The sequence below is a fragment of the Rhagoletis zephyria genome, unplaced genomic scaffold, assembly GCF_001687245.7.
Source record: "Rhagoletis zephyria isolate East Lansing unplaced genomic scaffold, Rhagoletis_zephyria_1.1 Rzeph_scaffold_04391, whole genome shotgun sequence".
Taxonomy (NCBI): Eukaryota; Metazoa; Arthropoda; class Insecta; order Diptera; family Tephritidae; genus Rhagoletis; species Rhagoletis zephyria.
Window position 1 is genome coordinate 17980 of NW_016161474.1, and position 17683 is coordinate 35662.

Below are 17683 nucleotides of genomic sequence, written 5' to 3' on the forward strand. Positions count from 1 at the left end.
AACTTATACACAACGAAATATTAAAATATGTCAAACCAAAGAGTGTTAAGAAATCTTTAGTTTCAACACCGACAATATTTTTGAGGTATTTAAAGAGGGATGCCACCTGTTTAAAAAGTTAAATTCAAATTATTTACTAAGCTAAATAAATTATTAAAATATTGGTCAATCAATCGAAATGGGTTTGACAAGGATTTATTTCCGAAATATATTTAAAGCGTTGCCACACGTTAAAAAATCGAATTTAATTAACTTCTACCAAAATTATTTGAAATACGGGTGTCAAGCAAAAAATTGTTATGAAATCTCTAGTTGGAACACTAGAAATATTTTTGAGGTGTTTTTGCAGAGGGTTGCCACCGGTTTAAAAAGTTAAATTCAAATTATTTTAAAAGCCAAATGAATAACTAAAATATGGATATCGGTCAAAATGGGTTTGAAAACGCTTTAATTCTGAAGTATATCTAGGAGGTTGCCACATGTTTAAAACATCAGATTCAACTTAATTCATCAGTTATTTAAAATATTCATCACCATACTAGGTGAAGGAATTTTAGGAATGTTTTAGCTTGAAAATACAAGGGTTGCCGCCGGTTTGAAAAGTCGAATTTGATTAACTTATATACAAATTATAAGAAATATTGAAATACGGGTGTCATACGATAGAGTTTAAGTAATCTTTAGTAGGAAAAATTATAATGTTATAAAAGGATTGCCACCTGTTTAAAAAGTTACATTCAAATTATTTTGTAAATTAGATGAACTATCTAGATATGGGTATCAATCGAAATGGGCTTGAAAATGCTTTATATTTGACCTTTATTTAGGAGGGTTGCCTCGTGTTTGAAAAATCAAATTCAAATTAATACATCAGTTAATTGAAATTTGTATCACAAGAGAAAGAGATTGAAAAAGATTTTAGCTTGAAAGCTCGTTTGAAAAGGATTTTCACCAGTCAAGTTTGGTCAACTTATACACAAGTTTTATGAACAATTAAAATGAAACCTCAAACAAATAAAAAAATATCTTTTGTGAGGCTTGCCACCTTTTCGGTCGTACTGATCTAGCTAAGTATGTATATACGAATATTATACGAGAGGGAATTTGTTGTGAAGGTGATTGGATTTGCACCGTTCTTTCCAATTTCAAGTATGAGAGGTGGAATAAAGACCTTGGGCCGTATAAGTTTTTTAAGTTTGAACATTTTTTTTATCGGTGCAGGGTGATTTGAAATTTTGGATATATTAAAAACCGAAACTATGCGAGAGCTTTCTTCACTTAGATACGGCGGCACCTCATTTAGATGAAATATGGCACTCGGATCGCTTATAACTCTGATTAACATTTGGAATCGTTTTTGGATATTTGAAATTTAATTTTGGGCGTTTTACTGCCATGCGGGTTCACTAGTATTTTTTAGTTTTCCCGGCATTTTACTTACTGAGTTATGTTGGTCTTCTTACAAAACGAAATATTGAATTGAGCGACTAGAGAGAATGGACCTACCTATGTACGTGTGTTTGTATGCACCTTTTCTCTTTCGAGCAGCGACGAGAACATTGCAATTTCACTTTGTATTTTGTATCATTTTCCATTGTGGTAACGAAGAGAGTGGACGTGCTGCTTGTCGGTGGTTAAATTTCTACTATATGGCTGGTGCTTTGCGTTTAATTTTGATTTTCAAGCGTGTTAAATAGTCCATAACTTGGCCTGGATATTGTAAAAGTATATAAAACAAGTTTACTTTAACGAGTTATTGCAAAAAATATCCAAGTGAAAACTTGTTCGACTATAAAAATCCTTGTGAAGTTTAGGGATGCGTCTGAAAATTCACACATTTTTTAAGTAGTAATGTGTATCTGACGATTACATACAAGTGTACATATGTATACATATGTATAGCATGTGTGTTTGTATATAATTGCTGGCCATCGGCATTGCTGCAGAAGGCAATGTTTGGTCGCTTTCGCTGATGCTGCTGTCTTTGACGTTAGCGTTGACGCTAACGCCGGCGTTGACTTTTTCACGTTGACGTTGATGCCACAGTGCTGAATGATACACAAATTTGTGTGCAGAAGTTGATGCGGGCGCAGTGCAAATGTGGAGGTGACACAAAATAATTGGAAGTGATAAAAGCATATGCATGCACAGTAAATAACAAAAAAAAAAAAAAATTAAATAAAAAAATTCAATGCAAGATTTAACAAAGTGGAGTGATACTGGATATAAACAAACACAAACGATGTGGAAATGGCAGAGCGCAAAATAATGCGAAAAGACGAAACGTGTCGCACGATAAAATTTAAATTTGTGTCATTAGTGCATTTAACATTTATCGATCGAATTTCACTGTTGGCCCGTTGCTAGTAGTGCTTGGCGTCAGATGTATGAAGTCAAAGAGGCGCGTACACCTTTGTACGTAGTACATTTGTATGTTTATATGTTTGTATGTAGTAGATGTGTCAGGGCCCGTCCCTGTATTTATTTGACGCCGGTGCGTCCCATGTTCTATTAAATTTACAATATGTACATATGGTTCGGCATATATGTATGAATGTGTGTACGTAAATACGTACTTTTACGCACGCTGTAGGATAATTTAGGTCTTCAAATTTTTGGAATTGCGAAATGGTCAATGATTTTCACACACACTCCATTCACGGTTAGGTAACAGTCTATAATTTTCATCGCGGAATCACGTTTCGGATTTAAGTCCACCAAAAGTCTGCTTCTTACATTTTATGGAAGTCGAAATATGTAGCATCATAAACTAACTAAAGTTATGTCAAAGAGAAAGAAATATTATTAAGTAGCTGACAATGCTGCCAATGCCACAAACGCGCTATCTATCGACACCGGAATGATAATCCTTTCAGCTTTTCCACAATTCATCAATATCAGTACCGGATTCTTCCAATATCGTCAATAATAAAGAGCTCTTCTAAACATAAACAAAGGTAAATGTGAATGTAAATATGTACATAACTATGTAGTTCTATTCATAAAAACACAGTTGCACATATGTACATACATACGGACTTAAATAGAAGTAACGAACGAAGGTTAACACTTCTATTTGTATTTTTTTAACCGACTTCCAAAAAAGGAGGAGGTTATCAGTTCGTCGGAATATTTTTTTTTTTTTATTTATTTTTATTTTTTTTTTTTATGTATGTTACCGCATTACTTTGGACCACGTCAACCGATTTCGATAATTCTTTTTGCATCGGAAAGGTAGTGTCTCAGAGGTGGTCCCATCTGGTTAAGATCCGATCAGCGGATCATGAGATATATATATGTATATATATTATTTTTTTTTTATATGAGAGTTGAAGTCGGTTTTTTTTTTGCTAAAAATTACTTGTTTTTTAATCTAATTCAAAAGAAATTTGCATACCTGTCCCTGTTTTTATTGAAATAGTTTTCAATAGCTGGCTTTCTTTCCTCTGACTTTCCTCGTTAAACATTGTTTTAAACATTTTTAAAGCTACTTTAGTCCTCTTTCATTTGATACCAAACTTGTTTAATTTGGATAAGCGGTTTGTTTATTATTAGGAAAATACTTTTATTTTGGACTTAAAAATATCTGGCCAAGTTTAACTGTTGAAAAAGCGGTTATTTACGGTCCATGGATTTGACCCAAATAGGACAAGGGTTTAAAAAAGGATAATTTAGCAATGTAAATAATCTGAGTCTGCATAATACTTAAATGGCATGTAATCAATGTATTCTTACAATTACGAGCGTTTTCATTGATCATAGAAACTTATATTGACCTCAAAAAAAAAAATTACTCATTTTCTTACGTGTAATTCCTATGGGAAAACTAAAGGCTCGCGGCGGCAACTACTAGAATTGTCCTAGAGAGGTGAGATTCATGGAGGATCATTACTACACCAAATGCTAAAATTTGAGTCTTATTCCAGTCGCATTGCATTCCCGGACTTAACCGAAAAAAATTTAAAAATAACGACTATTTTTTATTTGAAAAGTAAGAGTAAAAAAGTAACGATTTAGCAATGATTTAAAAATAAAAATCTGGGTATTTAATAGTTATTTAAAATTCTTAAGCAGTATTTGTGATTGTTTTCATTGCGTTTAATAAAAACGTGCATATGAACATGATTCAAAAAGTGGAACGCTAACATACATATGTATATATTTGGGATCAGAGAGTCTGTTATGTTACTACTTAGTCTGAAAAAACTTCGACACAAACTCTTACCTTGATGCCGAATATGTATACCTGCTTTTTTCTTTAGAAAAAACCGGTCAACTTACACAAAGTCACCAAAAAAATCATAAGAAAAATAGCACTGGACCAATTTGTTAGTCTGAAAGATGCCTCTATCTTCTTGTCATACTTTATAATAGGGCTGTATATACAGATAAAATCTGGGCATTCGGTTAATATCCGCTCGTTTTTCTTGTCCAGATGTTCTAAAATGTTCCGAATGTTCGTAAAATTATTCACAGAATTATTGAATCTTCAGAGTTGCAAAATAAATAACAGGGCAATTCACCAAAACGCGTAAATGCCTCATAACCATGTAAACCTCGTAAACTTACTATACTTTGTATGAAAAATCAAATTATCTACGAGGTTTACGCGGTTACGAGGCATTTACGACGCGTTTTCATAAGTACACTTAATTTGAATTTTTTATTCGAATATTCGGATTTTTTTTAACAAATATTCGAAAATCCGGATATTTAAAATATCCGGATAGAACTCCCAGCGCTATTTTGTAACATTCTTAACAAAGGTGGCCGCTGTGTCCGAGTGGTTAGGGATGCGCACTCCCACTCGGTAGCACCCATGTTCGATTCCTGGTTCGAGCAACATCCATTGTTTTGTAGTTTGATGGATAGTTTATTGTATTTCTAACTTCAAAAAGGTTCTTATAAAAACCATTCGTTGTTCGAAGACGGCATAAAACTGAAGGTCCCTCCATTTGTGGGAGGCCAGTAATTTTGCATGCTTTTAAAAATTATATTTTCTGAGAGATTTAGCTCTGCAACTCAGATTTAAGAAGTCGAGGCTAACCTGTCTAAAATCTAATATAATATAACCATTTTAGGAGATACCAAACTCAGACATCGCGGCGTATAAGCAACTCGTTTGTGAGCTGTCGAAATCGACTATAAAACTAACAAGGGGATGGATGGTGTGTATTGAACATGTTCTCGTGGCTCTTTTCACAGATTTTCATATATGGCGGGTATATTTTGGATTTACCAGGTCTATGGCCACACTAATAAGGCAGTCAGTACGATAGGCTCTGTAAAACTTTGTAGACGATGTATAGAAGGCTGATTTGAGAATCCGGCAGAGCACGTATACATTTTCTGTCCTTCTTTTGAACTTAGCAAATTTTCCTTTCATTGAATATAAACTAGAATAAATTAAATAAGTATCTTTATGCTTTTCAAAACAATGCATTTTTAATTTCTCTAGCCTCCAGTATCAAAATATTAGCTTTCGTAAAAAGTGGACTTAGCAACTTTTCGCTCGATACAAACATACATATGAATTTTTATAGGTACTCATATGTAAATATAAAAAATATTAACATTATAATTTTGAACCTGTGGTATATATGTAACTAGTACATATTTCTGTTTATTGCATTCAATATTTTTCAGATGCCTGGACTCGTTGTTTTTAGGCGGCGTTGGTCAGTAGGCTCAGATGATCTCGTAGTGCCAGGAGCATTTTTGTTAATTATACATCTTATATGGTAAGAGTTTTGGTTGAATAACTAAATGAATTTCGATATACTAATGTATGCTTTTTACAGTTTTGTAATTGTGTTGGCATCATTATTGGTATTCGAGTACAATCTCACGGTTTTGAACTTAAAACTACTATTCTGTCTCTACATTTCTTATGTGATAATTTTATTTTGTAAGTATCTACAAGGACATACATACACATGTAGATATGTATATAAAGGAAATCTTAAAACTTTCTGTATATTTATATTCGATTTTTAACCTAGGTTCAGTTTGCGTTGAGGCGGGTATCTGTATTATATCTATGCGGGGTAGTATTCTGGACTCTGCCGCACGAACAACGATTAACTTTTGGATATATTTTAAGAGCAGTAAGTGGTTTTTAAGACTTGTAAAATTTTCAAAAATTAAATAGATATAAATTTTACACATACTTAGAGCAGGTGACAAAACGATAGTGCCCAACATTTTGGCCAGTTTTGTTTATTTCTTTGTTTAATGCTCATTATTTCTTTATGAAAGTAAAGCAGATTATCTAACAAAATTCATATAAATCGAAAATTACAAAAATTCCATAAAGTTTTACAAAAATTCCAAGCCCTTAAATTTTTTAAATTTGAATTTATATGGTTTTTGTTAAATAATGAGCTAAACTCTTTTATAAAAAAGTATGACAATTAAAAATCAAAACAAAGGAGAACGAAAAATAGTCAAAACTAGTCTAAATGTTGAGGTGTTGTCTTTTGTTTAAAGTACAAAACCGCGTATCAAGATAATGAAAAACCTCGTATGTGAGGCTGCCCAAATTTTACTGGAGAGAGCAAAACCTCTATTATTTCAAAACGGTTCTCTTTTTTATCCCGAATTATCTCTTCTTTTTATACCTAAATATCGATATTTTAGTATGAATTGGAGGAACTTCCGGTGAGCAAATATATTTTTTGGCACAAATGTCAGAACCACGATACGCCGTTTTGCACTATAGAAAATTTAGAACTTATATACAATACAGTACATTATAGTTAACAATTAAACCTACTGTAAGTCGATTAATATTTTCGAAGTCGTATTTAAAGCCTCAAATAACGATGTAAGCGACAAAATTATAATTTTACAAAATAGAAAAAATTTGTTCACTGACGCACATACGCGAATTTGCTTTGGTTTTCTACTTTTTCGGTATAGCAGTCTTCAAGAATCTTGCCTTAAAAAAAAAATAAAATATACACATAAATATCTTTAAAATTAAGGAAACTAGCTTTGAACAAATTGTCGCTTACAACATTATTTGAAGCGACCATTCATATGTTCCACTCGTTCGACCTCGAGCAATACATAAAGCTAAAGTATAGACCCCGTGTCATAATTATAAGCGCACAACATTTTGACAAGTTTCAACCATAAATGTTTTTTTTTTTTTTAATTTAATTTTAGTTATTTTTATAAAACCATAAAAACTTGCACTTTGTTATACTACAAAATCTTTCTAAGAAATCTAATTAATTTCTCATATCGCATTTTCATCGGGTTCCGATCTAGGTTAGAAGTTTCAAGCATCTTGCTCTTCAGGAAGTTGGTTAAAAATGTATTGCGAAATTTCAGGACATACAAGTGAAAAGAAAAGAAAGAAAAGGTTGTAAAAAATTAATTGCTAAAATTTGTCAATATGTCGTGTGCTTATAATTATGACTCGATGTGTAGTTGGTCATAGATTCAACCATTCAAATCGTTACCACCAATTCAAAATGCCTTAAATGACAAATTTTCATAGCAAATGCTTGCAGAGCTGTTCATAATAAATAAATTTTGTAGTGGGGTCAATGGCAGCAAACTAGCGAAATATTTAAAAACGGATTTTCCAAGAATGTTAATTAATGCTTTTCGAATTGATGACTACGATAAATACTCGACTATAGATTAGTACTTTATCCTTTTAAAATGATTATAAATTTTTTTATTTTTCTTTCTTTACACAGTGGTAATATTTTTTGATATTACTTGGTTAGTATTAGGTACAATATGGTTGACAAACTATTATTTTAATTCGCCCATCGATGAGGCCAAGAAGATTTTCATGGGTAATTATACCTATTCGATGTAATATTTCTACGTTTTCTCGTAACTTTTAAAACGTTTATATCCTCACAGCAATTGTTATTTGCAACTGGGCATTGGTGTTCATAACTCTTATTACCATTTGGTGTACATTCGATGCTGCCGGCCGTTCATGGGTTAAAATGAAAAAGTATCAAAGGTCAATGAGAGAGACTGAATCTCGCTTCAATTATAAACGTAGCAACAGCATGAATCGCAATTGGCGTCAACGGTTAGTTTACATTTGAACAAATGCATATATTTGTACATTTATCGAAATTGATTTTCAATGTAAAATTATTTAATCTATTATTATTATATTTTTTTTTTCCCCCCAGAAAAGTGATGCGTGCGTATCAAGACAGTTGGGACCATCGATGCCGTCTATTGTTCTGTTGCATGCGTAGCACCGATCGCAATCGGAATTCCTTCACCGACATAGCCCGTCTGCTTAGCGATTTCTTTCGCGAACTAGATGTGGTGCCATCAGATGTCGTGGCAGGTTTGGTGTTATTGCGAAAATTTCAAAGAATAGANATATTTTTTTTTTCCCCCCAGAAAAGTGATGCGTGCGTATCAAGACAGTTGGGACCATCGATGCCGTCTATTGTTCTGTTGCATGCGTAGCACCGATCGCAATCGGAATTCCTTCACCGACATAGCCCGTCTGCTTAGCGATTTCTTTCGCGAACTAGATGTGGTGCCATCAGATGTCGTGGCAGGTTTGGTGTTATTGCGAAAATTTCAAAGAATAGAACGCGAAGCCGTTGTTCGCCAGGTAAGGCTTTCTAACTTTAAATTTTTGTAACTAAAATATGTACATACGAATATTCATACAAGTTTTTAAAAACCTAAAAATCGTTAGTGGGGTATTAAATATATTTTAATAACTATATTTACAAATATGCCTTAACTTAGTTTCCTTATTTTTAGGAAAAATTTCATTAATCTAAACATGTTCTCTTTATTCTAAGTCATGCTCAAAATGTTTCGTAATTAGATGCAGGAAGCATTTTGAAATTAAAAGCTTTATCAATCAAGGCATCCGTTGCAGCTGCATACATATGTATGTATGTACATACATATGTCTATTTGTATGAGATAACTTTGAATATGACTCATTGCTGCATATAACAAGGCAAATTCCCCCTTATTAGATATATAGGCCGAAGTTCCATGCCAATTTTTAGTGTGCCTAATATGTTTTCTAAAAATTTTCAGAAATAACACGGTTCGGCAATCTTTGATCGCATTTTCTCTCAAAAACGGGGCTGACCTCATCTTATAGATTTTTGATGCTGATATGAAGTGCATTAACACAATTTTTCTAGAAAGTACAGTTTTTGAAAAAAAGAAATGTTGAGGTGTCGAAAAATGGCAAAAATGCCATATTTCAAATTTATTTTTTTTTAAATAGAATTTGGACGTAGTTTTTCCGAAGAAAAAAAAAACAGGTATTAATGCAAATCCAGTTCGTCTGATGGATACGACCTCATGTCGATGGATTGAGAAGATAGGGGCGAAAATTAAAAAAAAAAACACTTAGTAAAAACAAAAACATTTGCGAAGAACATGGCGAACGATTCCACCAGGATCATTAATACAGGGTTTTTCTTCGGAAAAATTGCGTACAAATTATATTAATTTATTTTTTTTTTAATTTGTAATTTTTCCGATACTTCAACAGTCTTTTCCCAAAAACTGGACGTGCTAGAAAAATTTTGTAAATGCACTTCAAATCTATAAAATGAGGTCGGCCCCGTTTTTGAGATAAAATAGGACCAAATTTTGTTGATCCGTGTAATTAGCGTCAAAAAATGGCACAATGTTTTACGGAAAGTATTCACACACAAGCCAGTAAGATTTTTAATACAATAATAAGTAATTTTTAAGCAAAAAATAAAACCGACTTCAATTCTCATTAGTATGGGACACCTCTGAAGTACAACCTTTCCTTAAAAAAAAAAAAGAATTACAGAACTCGATTAACGTGGACCAAGTTATGCGGTAACATACATAAGAAAATATTCCTACGAATTGATAACCTCCTCGTTTTTTAAGGCGGTTAAAACAACAGGACTTCGTTTTTTCTGAAAACACTGCGTATAATCAAAATTTTTTCGATGGAGTTCGGATAAAAATGGGAGGGATTTATTTTTTTTCATCACTCGAACTAGTACCTATTGTAAGATCATAGGGGTGAATATCAAATGTTTTTTTTCTATGAATAGTATCTAGACGAAGGGATAAGGCAGACGAAAAAAATTTAATAGCGGGGAATGCGGGTTCGATTCCTGCTAAAGTCTAGAAAAAAGCCTGACGAGGCGATGTATCAGGTATAACATCTATCGCTTAGGCTTTGTTGCTTTTTCTATTTTTCCTAAAAACTCAAATACCGGTACCAAGCTCAATAAAACTATTGGATGAAAAAAATGCATATTTTAAAACATGAGCCTAAAAATATGTACCATAATAAGTTAGCGTCAAATATACCCTGACGCACATACAAAACTTTACTTATTTAAAAAAAATATATATATATATAGTTCATTCAACAGCAAAACACAAGAATTAATTTTTTTATTTCATACAGGACTCGGGGAATACATATGCAAGAAGTACCAATGAATGAATTATATTTTTATTAAATAATAAAAAAAAAAATTGGGAGAAATAAATGAAATCGTCAAAACGTCAGGGTATAAGTATTTTTGACGCTGACTGTATTTTGCTTATAGTTATGATGACACATATTTTTAGGCTTATTATTTTGCATACAAATCCGACCTCTATTAATTAGAATAGGGGTATTCTCGAAATCTTGCAAAGCCGTTGCACGTAGCATGGATTGCACGGATTGCATAACTTGCAAACACACAACAAAAAAATACATAGGAAACCACATTTCATATCGCTGCAAAATATGGAACGTCGAAACCCATATATATATGTATTTTGCAAAAAAAAAAAATATAGTAGCAAGATAAATGCGACGCTGTGCTAGTTGTTTTGTTGTTGGAATTGATGCATATTTCCCTCATTTCGCTCACTTCATTTTTTTCTGTATATTGTTGTTATATTCGATACAGAATTTCGCTGCTTGCTACCTATGCATGCTTCAATTTTGCAATGGGCGGCTGTCGTACTCTTGCAATTTTGGAATAGTATTTTTGCATTTCATACAATCCGTGCTACGTGCAAGACTTTCTCATAGAGAAAAGCGTTGTTAACTAAAAAATTAAACTGTTGGTGAGTTACTTTTTTCCTTAGTTCTTTATTTAAAAATGTTAGGTCTAAATAGTTGGGTTTTTATGAGTAAAAGAGCTTAAAAATGTGTCCGCAAAGTTTTTCTTTGGTTTCAAGGGTTAAGGAATTGAATAGGTCTTCTAAAAACTACGTTTGCACATACATACATACATACATATCGTACGACTATTTTTTTCATCTTTCCAGCGAAAGAACGGCACATACGAGTTCCTGAGCGGCGTGCCAATCACTGAGCGCACTCAGTTCCTAGCTTTAAACGATGCTAAAAACTACGATTTCTTCCAAACAATCATACACTACATGTATTTCGCTCAGGGTGCCTACGGCTGGCCAATGTACTTCATAATAAATCGCTCTAAACTGTATAATTTGCTGCCTGAGTTAAAGTGAGTAAATAATTAGCATTTATTTATGCCTTTACATACATACATACATACATATACTATCATATGTACGTGCATATCTACATATCAACATATACATTTGTTTGTTTTATATTCGCAATAAGATGCTTTACTTGTTGTTGCCGTCCCCCAACTGATACACCCACTGTTATACAAGACAACTGTTGTTTTTGTAATTATGCCGCCCTAAAAAAACATTGCAAGTTGGTGATATAGAAATCATCTATGCCACCTATCATGTTGATGTTGGTGAAACGCCATTCTTTGTAGCTGTAGATTACACTCAAAAGAAAATTGTTGTTAGCATACGTGGAACACTTAGTATGAAGGATATACTCACAGATCTAAATGCAGACGGAGAAGTGCTGCCGCTCTCACCACCGCGCGACGATTGGCTGGGCCACAAAGGGATGGTGCAGGCGGCTATTTATATTAAGAATAAATTAGAGGAAGAAGGACTGATCGAGCGAGCGCTAAGTCATAATCGTGATAGGGGAACACATAAATTTGGCTTGGTTTTGGTGGGTCATTCACTTGGCGCTGGGACTGCGGCTATTTTAGCCATACTCATGAAAGCAGACTATCCTTCGCTGCAGTGCTTTAGTTATTCCCCACCAGGTGGGCTGCTTAGGTAACTACTGATCGATACGAAATTTATACATACATATGTATGTGCCATTAGTAAATCTTAATCATCAATTTTAAAGTATGCCTGCGGTTGAATACACGAAATCTTTTATTACATCCGTTGTGTTGGGGAAGGATGTAGTACCTCGCATCGGATTGCACCAGATGGAAGCTTTGCGTGCTGACCTAATTAATGCAATTCAACGAAGTGTAGATCCGAAAGTGAGTAAATAAATTTTGTATTTTACTCTTACCAGTTGAATTGAGTGATATTAAATTTTATTATATTTGAATTTATATTGCCAGTGGAAAACAATATCCTGCTCCGTTATTTGTTGTGGTTGTGGAGCTGAACCCACATCTGTTGTTGAGATGTCCGGCAAAGATATCCATATTAACCAATACCAAGAGGTAAGAAAAATACACTTTAGAATGTTGCGAATTAACACTGTATATGCATTTATTTGTTCTTTTGTTTTCATGGCGTACCAGCAAAGAGACTCTGCTCGCTCAACAAGTGCACATCCCACAGACAGCTCTATTGCCTTGACATTACACCAGGTAACCGCAAATGAATTATTGTTTTCAAGTACATACTTATGTACATACATATATGTATAAGAAAATTCTTATAATTATTTTCTACCTTTTTTTAGCCACTGTACCCGCCTGGCCGAATAATTCACATAGTTCGACACCATCCAAAACCTGAAGAGTAAGTTTGTGTTTTATGGGTGCAAATTGATTATTTCTACTATAGCTGCTTTCGATATGCTACTCCCTCCATTGATTCGCTTCGTCGCTTGATCCGAAAAAAAAAATATTTTTCCAAAAATGTTTAATAGTTTTCTATATGAACCTATATTCTTCACATTTACACTTTTACTCTGGAGCAAAAACAAACGCCACGACATAAATGTATGCAAAAACGTATAAAGCTGTTTGGAGAATATTTAGAAACCTTGAGCTAACTAACGATGTTAAAAATTTGGCTTAATTGTGAAACGCAAAATATTTGTAGCAGCCCTCATTCAAAGTAACGAAAATAATACGCTCGATTGCATTTAACGTATGCGAGGTGTTGCGCGCCAAATGTCGTTATGTATGTATGCACATATATGTATATGTAGCTCGTAAGTAAGTTGCTTAAATCGAATATAAGTTGGCATATTGCACGATTTCGCTAACTAATTGTTGACACAAATATGGGTATAGTTACAGTTTTGCTCAAACTTCGACGAAATAATTTAGTTAAAAAAAAATTCGATCTAAGCGAATTGCTGTTTCATTCGCATGTCGATAGTTGGTTGGCAAATCGAAAGCGGCTTATTTAAAATGTATATTTTTTTATTGTATAAGCTTTTTTTATAAATAACATAATTGTGCTAAAACCATGAGTGATGTATTAAATATCTTAGCTATCCTAAAACAAGAACTCGTTTACAGGTTTAATTTTTAACGTTAAGACCAAGCAAAAGCCATGTTATGTCAATAATCAACATCCCTCGTTCCCTTCGAATTTAAAAAATTGGATCGATTTTAAAACTTTTACATAACTATTTGGGCTGGACGCGACATTTGTAAGCTGGGCCGCATTGAAAGGGCCCTTAAAAATGCGTTTTTTTTATGAAAAAAAATATTTTGTAAAACTTAAGGAACGTGCATTAAAGTCTTACCGAAAATTCTTCCACATTCTCAAAATAATTAAATTTTAAATATATGCAATTTCATTCAATCTCGTAATTACATATCTTTTTAATGACAATGTCAAAAGAGCTGCGACTTACTTTAGAAATGACTTTATTTCGACTATGAATATGCTCCACTGTTTCGAAAATACCCACGCATTTCTTCTATAAAAACTGCATTACTCGTAAAAAGTTGACAGATATTTTCCTACCCCTGATGCAGACCTCTTAAATGTGTATTATTTTCTATCAAGGCTACAAGAAAAATTATTTCCAACTATACATAGATATTTTGATAAAAAACACGAGGCACTTTTAAGGTACTCCAGCTTACGAATAAAACCGGATTAAGACAATGTGCGTGTTCACGCTTGCCTGGTTATCAGGTAATCTGCATAAAAATAAATTTTCTGTAGTGTATTTTATTGTTGTACAGCAAAAAAATACACTACAGGAAAATTACATTTAACCAGACAATCAGGCAAGCGTGAACAACCACAATATATTTTTGTGAGAGTTATAGAATCGACAACATTTTATGATTCGCTTGGAAAACAGAAACTTTTTTGTGAGGCATAGGTACTAATTTATCTAGTAAATATGGATGCACATGTGAAAATATCTTAGGATCCACGTTACTTCGAAAAATTATATCTATGGTACAAATTGAAAATCCTTTAGAGTGAAAGTTTGAAAATTTTCATATTTGGAAAATAAAGTGACTCGAGCATTACACATGGATTTTCTATTAAAATTAAAAAATAATAATATAAAAAATTTAAAAAATAGCACATAGTACATAGTAAATACGAGTATATGAAGTACACAGAATGCCATTTATTTGACGAACATAACAAGTAAGAAATGGCGTAATATAACAGTTCTAGCGCTCGAATCGTGTACCTTTAGATATGCATATTATATGTGTTTTTTTTTTTAATCAGTAAATATTGTAATTGTATTGCATATGTATAAAAAAAGAATTTCAATACAGTTCATTTATCGTATGCATTTCAGGCAAAAGTTCGACAGCGGTTGGAGGTAGGCCTTTGATTAACAAAAGTTAACCTACAATTAACGAATGCATGAATCGAATTTTCCGCATGGTCTCTATTTTGTGTGAAATATCACAAATATACATATATCTAAAATAAACTTTGTGTACCTATAAATACGAGTATTGTACACCCCTTGTCAAAATTATAAGCGCACAACATATTGACAATTATTTCTTTTTTGTTACTTACTTTTAGTTTTTTTATACAAAAAATATAGTTTATGCTTCAATAAAAACTGTATAAATACTAGCTTTTGACTAAAAAAAAAAAATAATGAACGTTCGTCAAAATTTCAAGCTTTTGAATTAGAATTCTTAGAGGGTTTTTGAGTGTTGAAAATTGACAATATTCAACGGTAGGGTAAACATTACTAGCTACCTCAAATTTGCTCTTTCTTATACTAAAATTATATGGGCCACAAAACTGGATACTCAAAGTGTGTCTAAAAGTTTGAAATTTTTACGAAAGTGTATTTATTTATTTTTCTTAATATTGGACAAAGTTGAAAGCATGAAGTAATAAGGTTTTGGTTAAAGAATAAACTATTTTTTATAAAAAAATAACACAAATAAATTTGAAAAAATTAATTGTAAAAAGTTGCCAATATGTGGCGCGCTTATAATTTTAACAAGTGGTGTAGTTATAATTTACAAATTAAATACTTTTATTACGTTCGCTTTCCCTTTTCTGTTTAATACTTGTTGCTGATAGATAACAACGGCCGACAAAACTGTAACAATCAATGCGGCAGGATTGATTGGTGCGCAGAATGAGAATCTGATTTTTAAAATACTTAATTATGATATGGAATTGAAGCCTTTTAATAGGACATACCCATAACTTAAATAATGTGCTTTTAGATCAAAGAACAGAAAAAATTTAATTATATTGCTTTCTTAAGTACTATTTTATTTCCTTACAAAAAGTCCAATATAATTGATGTGCCACGCAACTTTGTTGGCTAGTGTAACTATGTAATATCAATTGTAGATTTGCATGATTTTCAAGCATGAAATACGTACGTACATATGTATTTAAATAGAACCCAAGTAGGAAAGTGTAGGAAAACCGGATTATGAAAGTAGCACATATCAAAATTTCTTCCAGATATTTAAAACTTTTCAATGCCTATTTGATACTTATAAGTGCTTATATGTATGTACATGTACATATTGACACCTGAATGGAAGTTCGACCTATTTTAGCAGCCAGTTCGAAAACGCCCTATCTCAGAAAACTTTTCAAGAACGCCCTATTTCAGAATCTGGTCGAAGAACGCCCTATCTCAGCACATTTTCAGTGCATTTTTATTTGAGATAAGGCATTTTTTAACCGAATTCTGAAATAGCGCCATCTGCAGGCAAATTCTGAGATAAGGTGTCTTTGAATAAAATTCTGAAAAAGGGCGTTCTTCAATCAAATTCGGAAGTAGGGCGTTCTTGCAAAGTTTTCTGAGATAGGGCGTTTTCGAACTGGCTACCGAGATAGATCGATTTTCCACTCAGGTGTCGATATAACATTTGTATGTATGTATGCAGTAAAAACATATATTCATTAGCCCATACCACCTTACAAAAAAAGATTTCGCCGTATACCCCTGAGTTCAAAGTATTTATTTTTGCAAGAGAAATATCGCAACACTTTTTTATTTTATTTTTTTCGCCGAGCATGCCTAACGAAATGTAAATGTAACGAAAAATTTAAAAAGCCAACCCGTACGTTCGGCCAAACAAAAAAATTAAACCGAATTTATGTCAATAGTGTTATTGAGCTTTGTAGCGCGTTTGTTTTTTAGGAAGAATGGAAATGGTACGAAGTCCAATAAAGCTCTTGAAATAAATATTAATAAGCCACAATAAAATTTACAAAAAAAAAAAACGAAATTTTCCGACAAAAGCACTTCACACTCAGGGGTGTACGGTGAACTTTTTTTCCGCTAAGGTCTAATAAACATACATACATACATTCCTTTTGCAAGCCTGCTTCAACTCTCGATACTTGTACATAAATACATTTATATTTATATATACATATGTACTTGTCTTCTACAATTGCAGAAGTGTTCTTAAGAGCCACGAGCCGGTTTATCAGGCCATCTGGGCTGATACCTGCGATTTCGATGAGGTTCTCATATCGCCAGTAATGCTGCAGGATCACATGCCGGACAAGGTGCTGGCGGCACTCAAAAAGGTAATTGCCGGCATCATTAACGATAGCAACTCCTCTTTGAATAGTACTGATTCGTAGATATAAAAAGATTATATTGTATTATTTATTGTAGCCACACAGTATATTATTATTTAAGTCAAATGAAATGCTTGCCTATGCTTAAAAGCCAGGATTCCTTTTGCCCTGTTATTATTGATTGTTTTATTTTGATGTATGTATGTATGTATGTATGTATGTATAGTTAACTCATGCAAAACGCATTCTATCAAGTGATCAGTATCGCATTCGAATATGTATGTTAAGTTTCTAATATATGTTCTTCAAAAAGAAAATCTTTCGATATTAAATATAAACTTAATTTCACGTTGTTCATTGCATTATTCAATTGTATGTAATTTATGTTTTATATTTTAGTTTCCTTTTTATTAGGTTATATAAAATGTTTCATTGTTTAGCAAGAAAATACATACATATATTTAACAATAAAGTTGTACACATATTTATTAACCGACTTCAAAAAAAAAGGAGGAAGCTTAACAATTAATTGGAATATATATGTATATTTTTTTATGTATCCTGCCGGATGACTTTGGATTGGATCTTTTCGATAATTCTTTTGTTTTTATCGGAAAGGTGATCC

The 17683-nt window shown here is 32.7% G+C and overlaps 1 protein-coding gene across 1 annotated transcript; it reads left to right on the forward strand.

The window, feature by feature from the left end:
* The first annotated feature begins 1607 nt into the window (after positions 1-1607).
* Positions 1608-17431, forward strand: LOC108370680 (sn1-specific diacylglycerol lipase alpha-like). Its single transcript, XM_017626060.1, is given in 17 exon segments — positions 1608-1725; positions 2668-2957; positions 5647-5741; positions 5802-5908; positions 6003-6107; positions 7713-7814; positions 7885-8062; positions 8389-8608; positions 11284-11483; positions 11606-11685; positions 11688-12132; positions 12209-12350; positions 12435-12539; positions 12621-12689; positions 12785-12843; positions 14834-14857; positions 16932-17431. Coding segments are annotated over 15 exon segments (2121 nt in total). The 5' UTR covers positions 1608-1725; positions 2668-2957; the 3' UTR covers positions 17122-17431.
* The last annotated feature ends 252 nt before the right edge of the window (positions 17432-17683 follow it).